General features: G+C 33.2%; 1 protein-coding gene across 5 annotated transcripts in view; it reads right to left on the bottom strand.

Annotated features, from left to right (window-relative positions):
* Positions 1-21,139, bottom strand: part of Ehbp1 (Eps15 homology domain containing protein-binding protein 1) — a 255,700-nt gene that overhangs the window by 230,047 nt on the left and 4,514 nt on the right. For 4 of the 5 annotated variants that reach the window (XM_085809695.1, XM_085809697.1, XM_085809698.1 and 1 more), the window contains exons 2-3: positions 7,838-7,909; positions 4,102-4,238 (exon numbers count right to left, since the gene is read on the bottom strand). In XM_085809695.1, coding sequence (XP_085665821.1) covers positions 4,102-4,205 — 104 coding nt within the window. In that variant the 5' untranslated portion in view covers positions 4,206-4,238; positions 7,838-7,909. Of the gene's footprint in view, positions 1-4,101; positions 4,239-6,449; positions 6,529-7,837; positions 7,910-21,139 lie in introns of all 5 variants that reach the window. The other variant, XM_085809696.1, reaches the window with a different exon arrangement.

Genomic DNA, 21,139 nt, shown 5'->3' with positions numbered 1-21,139 from the left:
AGTTGTTTAATGAGCCCTACCACAAATTGAGAGCAAACTATGAGGATAATAGACAATTAGGAGAATGTCCAGTATGGCAGAAGGCAGTCCGAGTTATGAGTACTCGAGCAATAGCCCAATGATTGGATTTAGTATACTGTCAGGAAACCTAATGCATTCGTACCATGAGGAACGCATCAAACCACTGGAGCCTGCATATTTATACAATCTGGAGGAATTTTGCTACACAGCGTGTGGCAGACAGCACATTTGCTGCCTTCATATTGTGCATAGATGAGGCATTTTTCACAACAGAGAGAGCCTTCAATCAACATAATGCCCATTTGTGGGCTTTGGATAATACCCATGGTACACGAATACATGCAGCAAGATCAAGGCCATTTCTCAGTCACTGTTTAAGCCAGCATTGTTGGAGACCACCTCCTAGGACCATACATTCTGCCTCCTCATCTGGATAGTAGGGCATACTTATGAACATACTTCCTACATGAAGTCCCGCCTGAATTTATCGAAGAACATGTTCCTCAGTTGTTGCATTGTTCAGTGTGGTTCCAGCACCATGCGGCTCCCCCACACTATTACAATCACGTCCGGCTGATACCTAAATGTTACATTTGGACAGCATTAGACAGGTTATGGTGTTCCAGTTTATTGGCCTGCTAGATTGCCAGACCTATCATGCCTGGACTTCTGGGGTCAAATGAAGGCACTGGTGTACAAGACCCCCATTGATTCAGTTAAGACCTCATCACTTACATCTCTCTAGCTGCTTGGGAGATACAAGACACACCAGTACTCTTTCAGAACATTAGGAATTCCATGCGGTGCTGCTGTGAAGCCTGTGTGATTGCTTCTGGATGTCATTTTTGACACCTCCAGTAGCACGTAGCTTTTTGCCAATGTAAAACTTGTAATAAAGTGAATTCTGTTACACTAACATGTTGCTGTTTCTGCTCGTTTTCTTTGCTTCCCTTAACCGTAGCTCAGGTAGAAGTTATTTCAGACTCTGCAATGCTATGTGTTTCCAAATAATCTTTACTCCCTCTACATTTCTCATGTTTGTTACATCGGTAGCAAATCATCTTGTATAGTTATTCTGTTTTAGGAATGTTTGCTGTATGAAAGTACCCTTCTGTCAAACACCTAAATTTCAGTTCATGAAAGAAATCAGATGATCTTTGCTTTTTATGAATAAAGGACACAAGCAAAGTTATATTTGGTACTTGTTTGAATGAATTTATCAGTACTTTTTAATGAAGCAATAGCAGAAAAATAATGATTTTACTTACAATATAATATATATATTTCAAAATTTAAATTAGCTTTATATGAATGAGAGAATATTTGTTAAATTCAAATATATATATGTCATAATAAAAGCAAAACAAGGAAAAGCCGGAGCAGTGTCGATGCGTGCTTAGATCCATATTGAAGAAGAATTCTGATTGCGTAGTATTTAAAAAACTTGGCAGTCGAGGCAGTTTTAATTCCATTTTTATTTCCAATTGATATTTGTGGCCACAATCACTTGGCACTCTAGTCGTGCCTTTCCACAGAAGATTTACATTTTTGATATTGTAGGGATAGAAAGCAAGCCAGCGAAATTACATTTTAGCACGGTAGAGAGCAAAAGCTGAAGTGCGTAGTTATGAAAGATGGAAGCACGCGAAGAGAAAAGTTTCAGTTTGCAATTTGGTGATTGGTCGAGAGGGATCTGCATTATGGGTTAAGTAAGATCGCATGATTAATTTGAATGACGCAGTTTAGACTTAAGCGCTATTTTTAGGACAGATAGAGGAAGTTCTCAAATGAAATAGAAAATAATGGAAGTTATAGTGAATTAAGTTTAGAAGTTTGCTTTCATATTTTTTTATCTTACATATATATATATATATATATATTTACTTATATAGCAATTTTGTAAGCTGTTTTATAGCAACTGAAAAACCTATTGAAGTAAAGATTTGTCTGTTTTATACAGTCAAAAGTCTTTAATCTGGACTCGTCGGGACTTCGGCGATTCTGGATTATAGACCATCAATTTAAATCTGGTAAGATGGCGTGCAGAAATTATAAAATTAAAAATAAGAAACCGTAATTTATGAAATATAGAGTAATAATGATCTAAAGGGTATCAAAAGTTACAAAAGAAAGCTTAATATTTATTTGTTTACTTTATTAAACATTTCTTTCAACGAGCGCATGCGTAAAGCATAAATTGCGCATAGTCGAAATTAGAAAATTGCAATCAGAAAACTATTTGATGTGTATTCGTGATATTTATAATGACGAGGAATTTGATTTAAATCATATTAAGGACAAAGTACATCGAGATGAAACATTACATTTAGTGAAAAATTATAAGCCGAATAAAATAAAAACATCTGCCCTGAAGATGAGGATAGTGCTGACAGATCAACTTCCAGTTCATTGCATGTTGCGAGTGGTATGCTTCCGCACAGCAGCGTGAAATTGATAAACAGATATCGGAATGGTTAGAGAAACAAATCACCTCTCTGTCACTTTCTTCATGTCTTTATACATTTTTTGCAGCAGTTTCCACTTTTTGTTTAATGGACATCGAAACATGCTTTTGCTTTGCAGATCCTTTTGCAGCTCAAGCATCAGAAATTCTATTTGGCATAAGCAAAAGTTCAAGCTTACTTTTATAAAATTGCTCTAACAGTCTGCAAAAAATAATAAGCCGGATCCCATTTGAAGATTAAGGAACAACGCAATCTGCAACATTAACTGAAAAGATAATTAGATAATTTTAGCTCAGCTTATACCGTCCGTTATACATTAAAGGCGCATGTGTAAAGGTAATTACGCGCACACGTAAATGCCTACGTGCATGCATTAATGAATTATGCATTGATGCATGCACAGAAAGTTTGTAGCTTTGAGGTCCAGATTATAGATCATTCCGGATTATGGGTGTCTGGATTAACGACTTTTAACTGTACTAACTTACTTTAATCTTTCACAAAGCCAGAGAACAATAAAGTAACCTTTGACACATGCAGAGACACATGCACAGAGAAACTGGAGACACATTCATATGATAAACATTGACAGATACAAATAGCTAAGTTGTTTTCCTCCTCTTGTACATCATAGGCTCTCTATCTTTTACTACTGAATTTAAAGACTTAAAATGCATTATAGTCATCACTACCATCATTACACTGTTAATATCCCCACTCTCTTTTCGGATTTGGAAAATGAAACTACATTGTACTTATATTATTCCCAGCTCAATAGTGTGTACATTTGCCACACTGTTACTTTTTTAATTTAATTTTAGGTTTTAGATCTTAAATATGATATAACAAATTTTTTGGAAACCTGGAACACTTAATGCTGTAACGTAATTGCATTGCTACACTAACAACACAATTCCACTAAGAAATGTAAATTATTGCAGACGACTATCCGCAAAAAATATCCGCTTAAAAATGTTTTTCAATTATTCTGTAAGTTTTGACTAATAAAGTTGGTTGTTCATTCAAAAATGAAAAAAAAAATTAATTTAAAATTTCTTAAAAAATTTAATGTATTTAAACTGAAAATTTTCTTGAAAGTTCCATCAATTTGAAAGAAAGAAACTTTTCTTCGAAAAGTTCCCCGTGAGGGAAGGAATTTAAGACTGTAACGTAATTGCGTTGCTATGCTACCAACATAATTCCACTAAGAAATGTAAATTACCACAGACGATTATCCGCAGACAATGCGCACGCTGAAAAAATGTTTTTATCTGCAAGTTTTGACTAATAAAGTTGGTTGTTCATTCAAAAATGGTGAGAGTTCTTTAAAACTTCATTACAATGCTTTCCTTCAGGTAAATTAATGGTAACTGTTTCTTTGTTTTATGTCATTTTGGCTTATGAAAGATTTTACAGACACTGCTTTCAAAAAGATTGAAATGCGTGTATTTTCAAGCATGTGTAAGAATATTAACAAAATCAAATCAATTTGCAAAAATGTAACAACTGCAAATAAAAAAATTAAACATTTTATAACATATTATAGATCATACATGTAATTATCATATAAGTATTTAAAAAATTTTTAATAGCAAATACAAAATAAAAATATTACCATTTTAAAGTACTTTCTACAACAAGCTCTTGATATGAGGCAATGAACTGGAATTTAGCAGCCCGTTTATTGACTCTCTGGAGTCGTTTCCACACAGTACTCATTTTAACTGGGCTTTAAGCACAGAACAGAATGTACTATCAACAGAGAAGACTCTAAGAATTCTGTCATGACAATGTAAGCACACTTTTTTAACTAAATTAAAAAGTTATGACACAAGCATTAATTTGTTCTTCATAAGCAAGTGAAAAAAAAACAGGTATTATAAGATTACATATTTTGTGTTGCATGTATTATAAGAGCTATAATATTTTACCATAGATACAATGCAAACCCTTTTTTGTTGCTGTTGTTGGAAGAGGGTATCATATTGCTATTTAAATATAAACTATTGGGTTGGCAACTAAGTAATTGCGAATTTCACTCATAGATGGCTTCAGTTGAATTTTTAGGGTTGCTGACGTAGTACAAATGTAAAACACATTTTGTTATTTGATAGTTGGCAATTCAGCTGTCAATCAGTAAAAAACTGTTTTTTGATCAGTTGCGTAGTTTTCATTTGGCGTTCGTTGAAAAATGGAAAATCAAAAGGAACATTTTCATCATATTTTGCTTTTTTATTTTCGCAAAGAGAAAAAGGCATCGCAAGCTCATAAAAAGTTATGTGCTGTTTATGGTGATGAAGCCTTAATAGAATGGCAGTGTCAAAACTGGTTTGCCAAATTTCGTTCTGGTGATTTTTCACTCAAAGATGAAAAACACTCTGGTCGTCCAGTTGAAGTTGATGACGACCTAATCAAAGCAATAATCGATTTGGATCGTCACAGTACAACACGTGAGATTGCAGAGAAGCTTCATGTATCACATACATGCATTGAAAATCACTTAAAACAACTTGGCTATGTTCAAAAACTCGATACATGGGTTCCTCACGAACTGAAAGAAACGTATTTAACGCAACGCATTAACAGCGGCAATTTGCCAAAGAAACGTAATGAAAATGATCCATTTTTAAAATGACTGATAACTGGCGATGAAAAATGGGTTGTTTACAACAATATCAAGCGGAAAAGATCGTAGAGCAGGTCAATTGAACCAACTCAAACAACATCAAAAGCTGATATTCATCAAAAGAAGGTTTTGTTATCAGTTTGGTGGGATTACAAAGGAATTGTCTACTTTGAACTCTTATCACCCAACCAAACGATCAATTCTGATGTCTACATTGAACAACTAACGAAATTAAACAATGCAGTTGAAGAAAAGCGGCCCGAATTGACATATCGAAAAGGTGTTGCATTCCATCATGACAATGCAAGGCCACACACATCTTTGCTCACTCGGCAAAAATTATTGGAGCTTGGTTGGGATGTTTTGCCACATCCACCATATAGTCCTGACCTTGCACCATCTGATTACTTTTTGTTTCGATCTTTACAAAACTCCTTGAATGGTAAAAATTTCAATAATGATGATGATGTCAAATCGTACCTGATTCAATTTTTTGCTAATAAAAACCAAAAGTTTTATGAATGTGGGATTATGATGCTGCCTGAAAGATGCGCAAAAGGTCATTGATCAAAATGGGCAATACATTACAGAATAAAGTTATTTAGTTCCATGAAAAAATTGTCTTTGATTTTCTAAAAAAAAATCCGCAATTACTCAGTTGCCAACCCAATATCAGAATTCTATAACACATCAAAATATAAATGTATTTTGATCTCAATGAATTTGTCTCGCGTTGTCTCAGTGAAATCTGTCGAGACAAATGGAATGAAATGAGAATTGTAATTTAGTTTTGAAAGCAGACCAATAATTCAGAAAAATAGATTTTATTGTATACATTCATATACTTGTCTATAAATATACAAAAATACATTTATTATTAACACTTGGTAACTATAAAAATATTTGTAAAAAACTATAATTTGAATATTAGGTATATCATTTTTAATCATAGAGGTGATTCTGAAATATTAGGCAAAACGTGGAGGCATGTGAAAGTCACTGAAATAAGCAGATTTTGTAATGGAATGCATGTGTGCAAATTGTGCATATAAGGAAAGTATGAGGTGATCCTGGAGAAGGCATGGATGTATAAAATCTTTGCAACAAGAGTCATTTAAAATCTGTTAAGCCAAAAAACTTCTCCATGTATTGACAGCAAGGGAACAGAGATACAAGACCTTCAGATTCCATCTGACAAGTTCTTAGAGCAAAATGAGATGAAGCTAGGCTATCAAAAGAGGCCTGAGTCCAAAAGCACTTTTTACCACAATATAATAAGCCATAAGCAACTTATAAGACATGATAAATAAATGCATAACAGTGTAATATATGAATACCTAGAATGCATACTGAACTTTTTAACACTGTGACCCAGATATGTAGAGTTTCTTGGAAAGAAAGAAATCCCAGAAGATACTAAATAATATATAATAATAAGAAAATAAATAAGCACAAATATTTCACATTAGTTAGTAATTACAAATATACATTATTAAACATATACATAAAAACAATAATTAAATAAGAAAATAAAATTTTACATAATTCACAGCTGGATTTCGATCCATTTTTTGAGACCACATCACTAAAGAAGCACTAATATTACTGGTACTATTCAGTTTTAAGGGCCGTAAAAAATCGCCAAACTATTGTTGATGCCAGTGCTGCCAAAAATAATTGCGGCAACCCTAAGAAGGGAAGTGTAATAGTAAATAATTATCTAAGATTGATGTTTTAATTTAGATGAAAGGTTAATTTCATATAATACATTTTTATTATTATAATTTATATAAAAAAGGCTAAACATGACTGACTGGAAGCATAAGAGTAAATAACTATTTCAGGTCATTATTTATGTAAAAATTGCTAAACATAACTGAATGGATGCCTGCATCGCTATTTCACTACCGAGTTATCGCTAAAGCATAGTTTCATCTTGTTGGTTGTTCAAACATAATTATCTATAATGAATGATGCTTTTTCTTTGAAAAAATTCTCGGTAAAGTGCAGAATCGCTCACTTATTTGTTTGCCGCTTTTTATAAAGGTAAAAACAATTGGATTTTTGGCAATTTTCTTTTACTTTTTAAGTGAAAATAGGTCGATGTATACATAGATAAAGTCAAGGATGTGCACAGTGCCATTTTAGTGCAATTCTGGGATTTTTTTTTAAGTGAAAATATGTCGATGTGTACATGGACACCGAGTATGTGCCATTCATAAAAACGCGTCAAGCGGTGGGTGATTCTGCACTCTACCCAACATTCTATTGCAGACTTTTCGTCATGGGCGATTCCCAAATTGTTAAATCCATAGGATATCATGTTAAATGTTAAATGGGCACGTTTGCTAGATTTGGCACTTTTGCGCATACATTTTTTATGCAATTTTTTTACGGTCCTCAAAACGGAATAGTACCATATTACTTATATCAATAATGTAATTAAAATTTATTCTGAGAAATTTTATGCTAAAAATGTCCACATATTATTAACAATAATATAATTTATAAATTAAAAAATATAAATAATTAATTAAATTCAGTATTAGAGAAATTTATCACAAATAAGTCCTGCAGTCTTTCTTAGTTCTGAATAATTTTAGTTTACATTTAAAGAACTAAAACTCACAAGTGCATTAACTAGACTGTTTTACTTCTTCCTATAAAATACAGTATTATTATAGGCTCATTATTTAGAAAAAGTATACAACATTTTGAAACATACTTTACAATATACAACCAACAATATCATGACGCCATTTTGAAAAGTCTTCAACTAAAGGCCAATTCAGTTTTCCTAATAATGAAGAAAATAGTAAATACATTTTACGGCAATATAAAATCAACACTTAATATAACATTAAAATTCAAACATTTATTAGTCAAAGAAAATTTCTAAAAATCTACTAAAACTAGAAAGCAATGAATTTGAAAAAAATGTCCTAAGAACATAAATTCACTTAGATTTTCAGAGTTTTCTATAATAAACATTTTCTATAATCCCATAATTTATAGCTTAAATACTTTAATAATTTAACTATAATATAACTGACTGTCATCAGTGCATGCCTCAATAAATGACCCTTCCTGTTATAAAAACTCAAAGAAAAGTTCTAACTAAATGTTCCATCTGCTTGGTGTAATTTTTTTGCTCAGTATAATGATCTGCTGATCAGCCAGTTCTATATTATACCAACCTTCATGAATACATGAATGAGGTAAAATGTTCAAAATCTTTCCAAAAAATATAATTTATTTTCAATAAAGTCAAACATAAGGAGAGAAAGGAAATTTAGGTTACTAGCATACTAACTTTAAGCCTAGTGTTAATAGTTCTTGAATCAAAAGAAAATTCAGCCTGGAAATTCATAGGGTACTTAATGTATTATTTCACTGACCATGAAATTGTCACCGAACAATGCAATTTAAAGCCAATTATAACAGAAATATGACATAACAACACAATAACATCTGTGCTTTTGTTTGAGGTAATCCCTATGATTCTCAATAAGCTAACTTTTGCTTTTATAAACAAGAATATAAATTAACTGTTATTGCTATAATTTCTCTTGCTTTTTGAAAATAATGATTATGTGACTGCACTTCGACTCATTTACAGCTGCTTGAGAAAATCAGCATCTGTTAAATGAAGAAAAGAATAGCAGGATATGACTCAAAGTAATAGACAGCAACAGTTATATGCATGAAGTTTGAACTCGCAGCATTTTAAACAGAGCTTCCAGTAAAATCGGAGGGCATAGAAAATAGTAAAAGTCAACAAATCCCATTCATGAAATGCAAAAACAAACAGGTCAAATAATGATTCTTTAATAAATAAAGCTGTGCCAGTTTCTTCAGATTACGCAGGAGCAACTGATGGAACTTTGACAGGATCTCTGCCAACTTTCATACTTCAATGGCAGTCAACATGAACAGTTGATGAAATAATATGCTCATGTCCAAAATTAACTTTACATGCATGAAATCAGAGATTTCTCAAAAACTGTAAATTATAATTTCAGAGGCGTAGCTAAGGTTTTCAGCACCCGGGGGACACCTAAAGATTTTGCGCCCCTTTCTGTGTTCCAAGAATGGAAAACATTTTATTATGAAATGTGTATAATCAATTTAGCAACCCCTGGATGCTGCGCCCAGGGACGGATGTCCCCCCTTGCTCCACCCTAGCTAGGCCACTGTATAATTTTATAAATTTGTGCAGAATGATGAATCACATCATAACACATAAATAAAAAGGAAAAAATTTAAGAATACTGCATATGATATTAAAGTCTAGCATAAAACAATAAAAATGGTAATGACGAAACAAGCAGAATTCAGGGTTGGGAATAACTCAGAAAAAAAAAAGCAGTTAGAGCTGACTTTAGGGTACCCCTTGTATTATCGCGAAGTTGTTGTTCCGTTTATTGCCAAGAAGTTGTTTCATTTATGGTAACCTGAGTAGCTGTATTTTATGGAAACCCTATTATGACATAATCATTTGCATTAGTCCGGAAAATTTTGAGTCATGGGATATTTTGTTAGAGCTTTTGTGGTGTGTGTGTGTGGTTAGGAAATACATTGCTTGTTTCATTGTTTAGATGGTAGAATGGCTGAATGTAGTAAGATTAATTTGAAGTTTCTGTACGATTTGGAACAAAAAGGAGAAAATGCATTAATTGACTGGTGTGTAAATGAAGGTTTACTTAGTAGCCATTTTTGGGACAGTCCGGAATATGTAGGATATTTTTTACTCTTATTTTTGTGAATTTATGTGGCGACGGCGATATACGGATTCTAGTTCAGATAATTTTAGGAAGTTTTTGGATGCTGTTAAGGAATTTTGTGTGCCACAGAGGTAAGTGGATATTTGCTTTGTGTAATGCTTAAATGTATAATGTTAATGCATAATCCTTTTTTATGTTATTTTATTGTTTGGTTTAAAATCTAGTTTATTGAGATTAAGTATTTTGTGCTCGCCTCTACTATAGAATTGAGTGCTCTTTTGACTTTTTAAGTGAAAATATATCGATGTGTACATAGACAAACTCAAGGGAGTGCGCAAAGATTAGTTTGTGCAATTTTCTGATGTTTTAAAAGTGAAAATAGGTCAATGTGTACATGGATAAAGTCAAGGGAGTTCACAACGCCATTTTTGTGCAATTCTGGGATTTTTTTTTTAAGTGAAAATAGGTCGATGTGTATATGGATACCGAGTTTGTGCAATTCTTTGTCTTGTTACTTTGGCTTTATGTAGTGGCGATTTTGGGCACAAAAATCACCGCTACGCAAGCCAAAATAACAAGTCAAAGACTTGCACAAATTTGGTATCCATGTAGTGCCAAAAATCGCCAAGGGGTACCCTAAAATATACTTTTACCAGAAAAGCTTATGAATTTAATATGGAATATGATCTTTTCTGATTTGTGCACACATATCACAATGTATTTTCATACTGGCAATAATGTTAAAAAAACAGATTGGAGAATAAAATTCCTCTTTTCCAGCAACGTGATCTTTAGGGTATTTATATCTCTAGGTGGAAGATGTTTTCCTGTAACTGCTTTTCCATGCTAATTCCGTACGTTCTCTATTAGAATAAGATCAGGAAATTTTGCTGACTATGGTATTTGCTTAAATGACTCCACTTTTAAGAAATTTGTCAACGAGGTTCACACACTGTAGATGAGCATCAGCATCCATGCATAAAAGGCGCAATCAATATATACCTTTGTAAAATCTTACAAAATATTTTGAAACCTCATCCGCATATCTCTGGCCCAGTCACATTTCACTGATCAAAATGCATAGAAGGGTACGTCCATTGCACTGCCCTGATCACATCCATGGTCCAGTTCCTAGGCAATGTCAATTAACCCCTTTGGGCTTCCTCCTGAAGCAATCCTAGTGTATATCCTCCTGAAAGAATCGAACACATGCAGTTGCTTACAAGTTGTAAGTTCCCCAGATCCAGGAAAAATATGAATAAAAAAAATAAGAGAACCGAAAGTGCATATTGAAGGTCAGTGGTACGTAGAACATTATTAAAAAATATAACAGACTTCAACCACCATCTAGTGTCGTTTTCAAACTTAAATAACACTTTCCAATCTGAAAACACACTAGTGTGACAAACCGCCTCAAGACTCGTAAAGTTAGGTCACATATATGATACCATAAGTCATGAAGGGAGAAGTGTGATCACAGTCCTAAACAAGTTAAGGAGTACACAAGATGTGCCCAAAAAGTAACCAGACAGTTTCTTATAAATAAGAAAAAGTTACTAATTTTCTCTTTCAAAATAATCGCCAGAAGAGTCTGGCAATCTTGAGCTTCAGAAAAAGCAAAAATCTGCTGATGATAAACCAGGAGAATATGGATGATTTATCACTATAACTGAATGCTTAACAAGATACTATGGTACAGACAATGTTGTACAGATCCTAGCATCATTGTGTAAAATAAATCATAGCACTGAACCAAAAAGTTCCTAATGCATTTTATCATGTTTCTTAATTGAAAACTCCTAGTAAAAATACTAACTGATCAATTTTCAGGGCTAATAAAACCTCTGTAATCAAAAAACGCAATCAGCATCACTTAGTCGCTTAGATTTTGAGATTGGCACTTTTTTTTTTTTTTTTTTTTTTTTTTTTTTTTTAAACAGAGAAGATGGTCCTTTCCACTGTGCATTTTGTCTTTTCATTTTTCAATAGTATAATAGACACTAAGTCTCATCTTTTGCTATGATTATTTTTTAAGAAATTGTTATCCTGTCTTGCAGTTGTTAGCAAATAGTCACAGCATGCCTTTTTCATCTTCTTTTTGGTGTTCTATCAAAATCCAAGCCACAAATCAAGTACAAACTTTCCTCATTTTCAGATATTCAATTAATCAAGTAATTACCTAAATATTCAATTAAGTAAAATTAACCTACAGCTTTCTTTGCTTATCCCAAGCATGTCTGAAAGTGACTGAATTATTACACATCTATCAGTTATTACCAAAAAAATGAATTTTCTCCACATTTTTCTTATCTTCAAAGTTGAAGGCATCCTAGCTTTGCTTCATCTTGAATGCTTTTCAATCCACAATTAAAGCAGTTGTACCACTCTTGATAACAAATGCATCATCATATACTGTTCAGAGCATCTCTAACATTTCGGTAGTAGATTTATCTAATTTGTAACAAAATTTAATCTTACAATGTTGTTCCATGTTATAATGTTGTTATGTTTTTTATAATCTTTTCAGTAAATGAAACCGACTCGGACCTTTTGATATGCAAATGACAAAATAACCAGTTTAAACTGGATTTAACAAGAGTTTAGATGCCACGTTTTCTAGACAGATATTTATTCTTTCACTTTTCGACAACAAAACGAAAAAAAATTTGAAGACTTTCAGCTTTTACTTTATGCCCAGAAGGGAGTTTTTTTTAACGTTTTGCGAGTTGCCTTTATTTATTTTTCTTCACACTTAAACCATAAAATCCAGTTCGCAAGCAATATCGCAAAACAATTTTAAAATGAGCAAAGCTTTAGAATTTCCGATACACACGCGAGCTAGAGATAAAAATGTTGGAGAGTACTTATATGCACCCTCAGGTCGCCAAATGTGGCGATATGTGTTGTGCGCTGGTTTTTGGCACGATCGTGTGTTCTGTGATGGTTTCGGGGGCGATGTTGGTTTCTATGACAACCTTTTTTACATGGAAATTGGATTTTACTGTAGTGGTTTCAGTTGCTAGTTGGTTCGTGTGGTATTTAAGTGATTTATGATGGAATGGCAAAATTTAGTCGCGTTGGTACCATTTTTCCGGGTGGCTGGAAATTTTATAAGTATTTAGGAGAAGAAGGTTTTGAATATTTACTTGTGAAAGATAGTATCAATTTTGTGGATAGTGAGTCTGGCTGTCATATAAACATGATAGAGATTACGTGGCGGCATGTTAAAGCTACATTGTCTACTTACAATCGGAAATGCGATTTTGTGTTTTATTTGGTGGTTTATATATTTTTCCATCTTTGTTCTGAAATGGGAGAAGATGCTTTTAACAAATTTGTGGTGATATTGTTTTGGGGATGTTTGAAATTAGTATTTCTGCTGTTCGAAGAAGCATTCATTCATGGTAAGTGCATTTTATTTTTTCTTGCTCTTATTTTGTAGAATGTTATCAGGGTTGCCACTTAAAGAGGAAAATGAAATTCTCTAACTTTTCCAGGTGTGTTTTGAGAAAATTCCAGTCTATCCGCATAGTGCGCATTGCGCTGCGCTGAGAGGTAAATTAATTATGGTACCACTTGAAAACAAAAAAACTTGCCAATTTCATATGACTTATTATATATATAATCTTGAAAGAATTACTATTATAGCTATAATAGGAGTTGTTTTCTCCACTGACGATTGAGATTAGAATCTGCCCAATCTGGATTAAAAAATGAGTCTTTTTGCAGACATTTTGCAGCTAAGCGAAAGAAAGAAATCTATTTAATGATATTTTTTAATAAATTTAGGTATTTTATATTTATTTAGCAGCATACATAAACAAAAATATGTGCATTAAATTTTGTGATAGTATATCATCAAACTGCTAGATTTAGTTTCAGAATTATGCCAGAGAAATTTCGAAATATTATTAACTAATAATAAATACATTTAGAGGAAAGAAGAACACTAAATGATATAAATAACATTAAAATGAAGTTAATTACTTAAAAATTGAATTACAATAATCAATGCTATTTTGGTGAATACTAAATGCTAGTCTAGATGACTGATTACTATTTTTTTTTTTTTTTTTTTTTTTTTTTCAAAATGAAAAATAAGGCATTTATTAAAATGGAAAAAAAAAAAGTTTAAAAGATTTTGTGGTAAAATCCTATTTTTCGCTATGGCCTTTGTACAATTTTGAAAACTGCCGCCAACACCAAAATGACCGGTTTACTACCCAACAGCTTCTTAAACAGAGACTAAGAGACAGAAAGAGGTAACTGTTGTTACATCATGATGTCGCCAAATTCCATGTCTACCATACATGGAGGTTAGAATAAAAAAATATGTATAGTTAAGATAAAAAAAACTTCTCTGCAACAGGAATGGCTCCATCCTAACGTAGAGGGGAAACAGCTGTGTATGCGCGAAATACCTGTCGCCAAAGCTCACGAAGTTCGAAGATCAAGTTTATCAAGAAAACATAAAACCAATATCGTTTTAAATTTCCTTAAACGTTAAAGGAAAAGAAAATATTTTTTGCACGAGTAAATTAATTAATAGATTAGCTATTTTGAGCAAAAAAAAATACAAAAATCCGAGTATAAATTATCACGAAAGTCAAAGAACGTTTCTTCTTAACACATGCTCCACAATTTTCTGTACACATCGAGAAGGGGGAAATTCTCGCCATCAGGTTCCATCGCCAATCCCTTGGCGAATTTTTCCCTCCGCTTTCTAGCGGAACTCTAGCAAACTGATTTACATTATGTCTATGGAACCTTTCTTTCTTTACATAGACATTCTTACATTAGAACAGAGTACATGGGGGCTATTTATATATACGGTACTAGCCTACCATTCTAGCCTCCATGGTACCGTATATTAGGATTAAACTGATTTTGTTGTATATGAGGTATTTTCTTTAGTTCAACATAACCTGCACATACGAATCTTAAGCTTCTCGAGGTTACTGGACACCAAACTTGACGGAAACTTGCTTTGCCTTTCTAAAAAAGAATCTGATTAGAGCTGCGAAAATTGGCTCTATGCCAGCTGCCCGAATGACCCTCATCTGATACATACGAAGGCTATCCAGAAAGTAGATTACGTTTTGGAATAAAAAAATAAACAAAGTATAGGAAACAAATCTTATTATATACAGATGAAAGCCACACTCAAAAACTACTTTTCTACATAGTCACCATACAAATTAAGGCATTTATCGTAGCGATGTACGAGCTTGGAAATTCCTTCGTTGAAAAATTCGGCCGCCTGCGCCTTCAACCACTTCGTTACCTCTTCTTGCAGCTGTGCGTCGTCATCAAAACACTGCATAGCCAGCCACTTCTTCATTGCTGGGAATAGGTGGAAGTCGCTCGGTGCCAGGTCGGGACTGTACGGCGGATGAGGAAACAACTCCCACTTAAAAGATTCAAGAACTTTACGAGTGACATTTGCCGTGTGGGGCCGGGCGTTGTCGTGAATCAACAAGATCTTAGAGCTCAACATTCCTCTGCGCTTGTTTTGAATTGCTCTTCTGAGTTTTTGGAGAGTTTGGCAATACCTTTGAGAGTTTATTGTAGTGCCTCTTTCCAGGAAGTCCACCAAAATTACACCTTTTCTGTCCCAAAAAACAGTCGCCATCATCTTCCTTGCCGACATTGTTTGCATGCATTTCTTGGGTTTTTGGGGAGAACTTGTGTGCCCCCACTGCATTGATTGCAATTTCGTTTCACAGTTCACATGTTTCACCCATGTTTCGTCACCAGTAACGATGCGATCGAGTAAAGAGTCACCATCCTTATGGTAAGCGTCCAAAAAGTTCAACGCTGCAGCCATTCGCTGATTTTTGTGGTCCTCTGTCAAGATTTTTGGAATCCATCTTGCACAAAACTTGTGGTAACCAAGCTTTTCGCTGATGATTTCGTGCAACAAACTTCACGAAATTTGTGGAAAACTCAAAGAAAGTTCCGTTATTGTGAAATTTCGATTTTCACGGACTTTAGCATCGACTTTTTCGAGAAGTTCGGCGGTCACTATGCTGGGTCTCTCACTTCGATCTTCGTCGTGAACATTGGTTCGGCCATTTTGAAATCTTATGACCCACTGACGCACTCCACCTTCAGTGATAATGTTGTCCCCATAGACTTCACGAAGCTGCCGATAGATTTCTATCGGTTTACAGTTTTTTGCAGTCAGAAACCTTATTACTGAGCGCACCTCGCAGCTCGCGGGATTTTCAATTAACGCAGACATTTCAAACTGTCACAGTATCTGAACGGAGCACAGCACGAACCTCTCACTAGCACGGCTAGATGCAGACTGAGCTGCGCAACGCTCTGACCCCAAGATAGCCGCGCTAGCCCCGCCCCTAGGGGACACAGATGGAAACGTAATCTACTTCCTGGATGGCCCTCGTAATTTTGCCAGCAAAGCCATCGCTTCCAAAATTGGCGCAAAACTCGCTTTTTGGGGGATCATCGTATGACATTCCCAGATTTTGACTAAAATATTTAAATTCCCTGACTTTTTCCGGTTTTCCAGGTAGCGTGGCAATCCTGTGTTATGTACATTGATTTTTTAGTATGATTTTTTTTTTTTTTTTTTTTTACTGCTTGAAATTTATTTTAGCTATTTGAGTTTATTTTGTTGATTAGTGTGCAATTCGTAGATGATTTTTTAATGTTTAAACAGAACACTGTGTACATGGTATTCTTGAAATTTATTGTTATGTTAATTTCTTAAAGCAAGGTGTGCATAGTTCGTAGATTCCTTTGCTGCATAGAGTGTGCAATTCTGTGATTTTTTTTTAAGTTAAAACATATCGCTGCGTACATGGATTTTTGGTCAGAAACTTTATGTTTTTGCTATCTAAATTTTTTGTTTTGGATTTTTAACTTAAATTGTGTGTTCAAAACATGGTTTTTGGAGACATTTTTGGCTTAAAGTTTGAAATGTAGACAAAAAATTTAGATAGCAATATGGCACCATGGAGTTTCTCGCCAAAAATGTTTTGCGAGAAATTTGTTGCCAAGCGAGGGTGTATATAAGAGTAGTAACAAAATGCTTTTTCGGTACAGTGTTGCCATTGCTCGCTTCAACATCGTTCAGTTTCTTCATAAAAAATTCATCAAAATGTTACAAAATATGAAATCGATAATAAAACAAATTTCAAATTTTGGGCTTCCAGATAGCCATATTCAGTAGAAGATTACATTATTCAAAATTTGATGGCTCTAGGTATCGTTATTTTATCTCGATGCCAGAAACATACATACATTTATGCAGATTCTCCATTATTTAATTTCTTTAAACATAATACAGGGCTCTAATGTTTTGTGGCAACAATTTGAAAAGTAAACCAACATTTATAGCAAACCAATGCAAAATGCCAAAATGAAATTAATAGCTCTTCTGGGTATCAACCCAAAGGGCTAAAAAAGAGTAAATAATAAAATTTTAAAATGTTGGATTTTTTTTTTTTTTTTTTTTTTCAAAACTAAACATAGAGTTAAACTTTATTTTTATCTATGTCAATTTGAAACTTAGAATTGAATTTTCATAAAAATGAAATACACTGTGTTGAAGAATGAGAATGGGATATTTTACTATGACATGAGTTTTTATCTAAATACTCTATTCATAACCTAATATTTGGAATTTCCTCTTTTTATTAAGAACTGGCATCCTAATTAAAAAAGAAAAATGACTCCCAAAGGGGCCTTTAACATTTTGTGTGTTACCTGTAGTTATTAATTATGTTCTTTGCACTTAAACGATAAAATTCAATTCAATTCAATTCAACAGCAGTATCGCAAGGGGAAAGTGCAGAATGCCTACTGCTTCGCGCATTTCACAAAATCGCCAACTCTAAAATAACAAGACAAAGAATTGCACAAACTGGGTATCCATGTGCACATCGACCTATTTTCACTTAAAAAAACATCAGAGAATTGCACAAACTTGGCATTGCACACTCCCTTGGCTTTGTCCACGTACACATCGATACACAGCATATAAGTGGTCGATTCTGCATCAACTTGAAATAACAAGTCAAAGAATTGCACAAATTTGGTATCCATGTACACATCGACATATTTTCACTTAAAAAAACATAACAGAATTGCACAAACTTGGCATGGTGCACTCCCTTTGTCCATATACACATCGATATGCACCATACAAATGTGCAATTCTACTCTTTACCCAATAATTTTAAAATGAGCATATCTTTTGAATTTCTGATGCACAGTCTCGTGTGCTGAAGATAAATTTTTTTTTTCCCCCCGTACAGTATTGCCATTACTTGCTTTAAAATCAGTTTATTAGTTTTGAGTTTGTTAATCAAAAATTCTTTTATGTGTGACAAACTATGAAATAGATAATAAAGCAAATTCCAAATTAGGGCTTCCAGATGCCCATATTCAGTGGAGGATTACATTATTCAAAATCTGATGGCTCTAGGTACCGTTGTTTCATAACAATGCGAAAAACATACATATAGTCAGATTCTTCATTATTTAATTTCTTTAAATATAATACAGGGCTCTAATATTTGGTGACAACAGTTAGAAAAGTGAATCATTGCAGAAAGTGAATCAATGCAAAATGGCAAAACGAAATTAATAGCCCTTCTGGGCTAAAAAAAAAGGTGAGAATTAGTAATTGCATATATGCTTCGCTTCAAAAAGTTATTAATTACTTAGAAGTTTCGAGTAACTAAACTTACATAGGTACAAATCAGATATACGCCCTAATTTCACCAAATGTGGCAATATGTGTTCTGCACTGGTTTTTGGCGTGATTGCGTGTTGTACGGCAACCCTGTTGACAATGAAAAATCTTTCACTGGAGCTCATTGGTTCGCGTCATGCTCCGTGTCTCAGAAGATGGGAGGGGGGAGATAAAATGGTGGAAGTTGTTGAATTGAAGTTCGGAATAAAGGAAATATCATCGTAGCCATCCTGTTGATGGGCAGTGGGTATTTGGAGGTGTGGAGAAAGGGTCTAGAAGATTATTTTTAGTGGTTGTGCATGATAGAAGTAGGGATTTGTGATTTTATTTATTTGTGAACCATAGTATGAATTTTCTAGCTGTCATATAAATACGATAGTGATTACATGGCGGCATGTTAAAGGCGGTATGAAATTGGTATTTGTGCTGTTAGAAAAAGCATTAATTCATGGTAAGTGCATTTTATTTTATTCTTGTTCTTATTTTGTAGAATGATATATTCATTGTTTTTTAGTATGAATTTATGTCGTTATTGTTTTTTTTTTTTAAATGTTTGAAATTTATTTTAGTTTATTTTTTTATTAATGCATAGCGTCTAGATTGTACAATTCTGTTGATCTTTGGATTATGGTAACTTGGCAATTTTTTGGCGAAAATTTGGCGACCAACTCTGCTACAGCAACCCTCTACTTTTTTTTCACCGCCATTTTGTCTTCATGAAGTAAAGACATGTTTCTTTTCTTTTTATTTACTCAACACTTTTTCCAACAATCTACTAGCCGAATTACACTTATGCTAGAAATTTTATGTAACAAAACTGCTTAATCATTACAAATATTAACTGCAAAATTGGGAAAAAGTGCAGAATTGCAAACTCCTTGCGCGTTTTTCAGAATAGCACATACACATAAACCATTTACACGTCGACTTATTTTTACTTAAAAAAAAAGGTTGATCTTTACATTACGGTAACTTGGCGATTTTTTGGCGAAAATTTGGCGACCAACTCCCCTACAGCAACCCTCTACTTTTTTTTCCCCGCCGCCATTTTGTCTTCACGAAGTAAAGACATGTTTCTTTTCTTCTTATCTACTGAACACTTCTTCCAACAATCTACTAGCCGAATTACACTTATGCTAGAAATTTTATCAAACAAAACTGCTTAATCATGACAAATATTCACTGCAAAATTCGGAAAAAGTGCACAATACCATACACCTTACGCGTTTTTCAAAATAACACATACACATAAACCATGTACACGCCGACTTATTTTTACTTAAAAAAACATCCCAGAATTGCACAAAAATGGCATTGCGCACACTCTTCACTATATCCATGTACACTGCTTTTTTCTCATAAATTCGAAAAATTTCACGAAAATACATGACAATTTTCTCAATCTTTAAACCCGGTAAAAAGAACATATATGAAATTACCTGATCGCGAAAAAGTATTTACCCTTTACAAATATGAACATTTCCACATATAAAATAAATAAAATATCCAAAAACTTTTACCTCTAAATCATCTATTACATTATACACGTCACCAACGAATTCATACATGAAGCATTACAAATATTTAGTATCAAATATTTAAATTATTTTCATGCACGTTTATTTCAACTTAAACGTAAACCAAATTCCTACAAGCATAAAATTCACAAAATAACTATCATTTCATTAAAATATCACTGAACCATGTACACGTCGACTTATTTTTACTTAAAAAAACATCCCAGAATTGCACAAAAATGGCATTGCGCACACTCTTCACTATATCCATGTACACTGCTTTTATCTCATAAATTAAAAAAATTTCACGAAAATACATGACAATTTTCTCAATCTTTAAACCCGGTAAAAAGAACATATATGAAATTACATGATCGCGAAAAAGTATTTACCCTTTACAAATATGAACATTTCCACATATAAAATAAATAAAATATCCAAAAACTTTTACCTCTAAATCATCTATTACATTATACACGTCACCAACGAATTCATACATGAAGCATTACAAATATTTATTATCAAATATTTAAATTATTTCCATGCACATTTATTTCAACTTAAACATACACCAAATTCCTACAAGTATAAAATTCACAAAATAACTATCATTTCATTAAAATATAATTAAATTCAAAAACACCACTTAAAATATACATGAGCACATACATTCAATTAATAAAAATTACCTTACAATCCTAATTACTTTAAACTAAATCATTGCTAATAACAATTTTCCCAATAATACCAAATTCCTTTCCACCTTACATTTCCAACAATGCATAAAAATAATTAAAAATACTAACTTACCTAATCTCCTTCAGAATCTTCATTACGTGGCGGATACACTTTCCTTCATTCTCTTTCAGAATCTTTAAAATCATACTTATCTTTCAAAGCAAGATACCAGGTAAAATAAATAACATAATAAAACATGTTTATTTCTCTCTCACACAACCTTAAAAAACATTTCTTACTATCCTTTTCAATACCACTAAATACCCATTTCGAATTCAATTTACTTACGGCCATGGGATCCAAAAATTCACAAACACTATTTCACA

Source organism: Stegodyphus dumicola, chromosome X2, assembly GCF_044657685.1.
Source record: "Stegodyphus dumicola isolate Sdum_Otavi_A_Nest chromosome X2, ASM4465768v1".
NCBI lineage: Eukaryota > Metazoa > Arthropoda > Arachnida > Araneae > Eresidae > Stegodyphus > Stegodyphus dumicola.
This window is presented reverse-complemented; position numbering and strand designations above follow the sequence as displayed.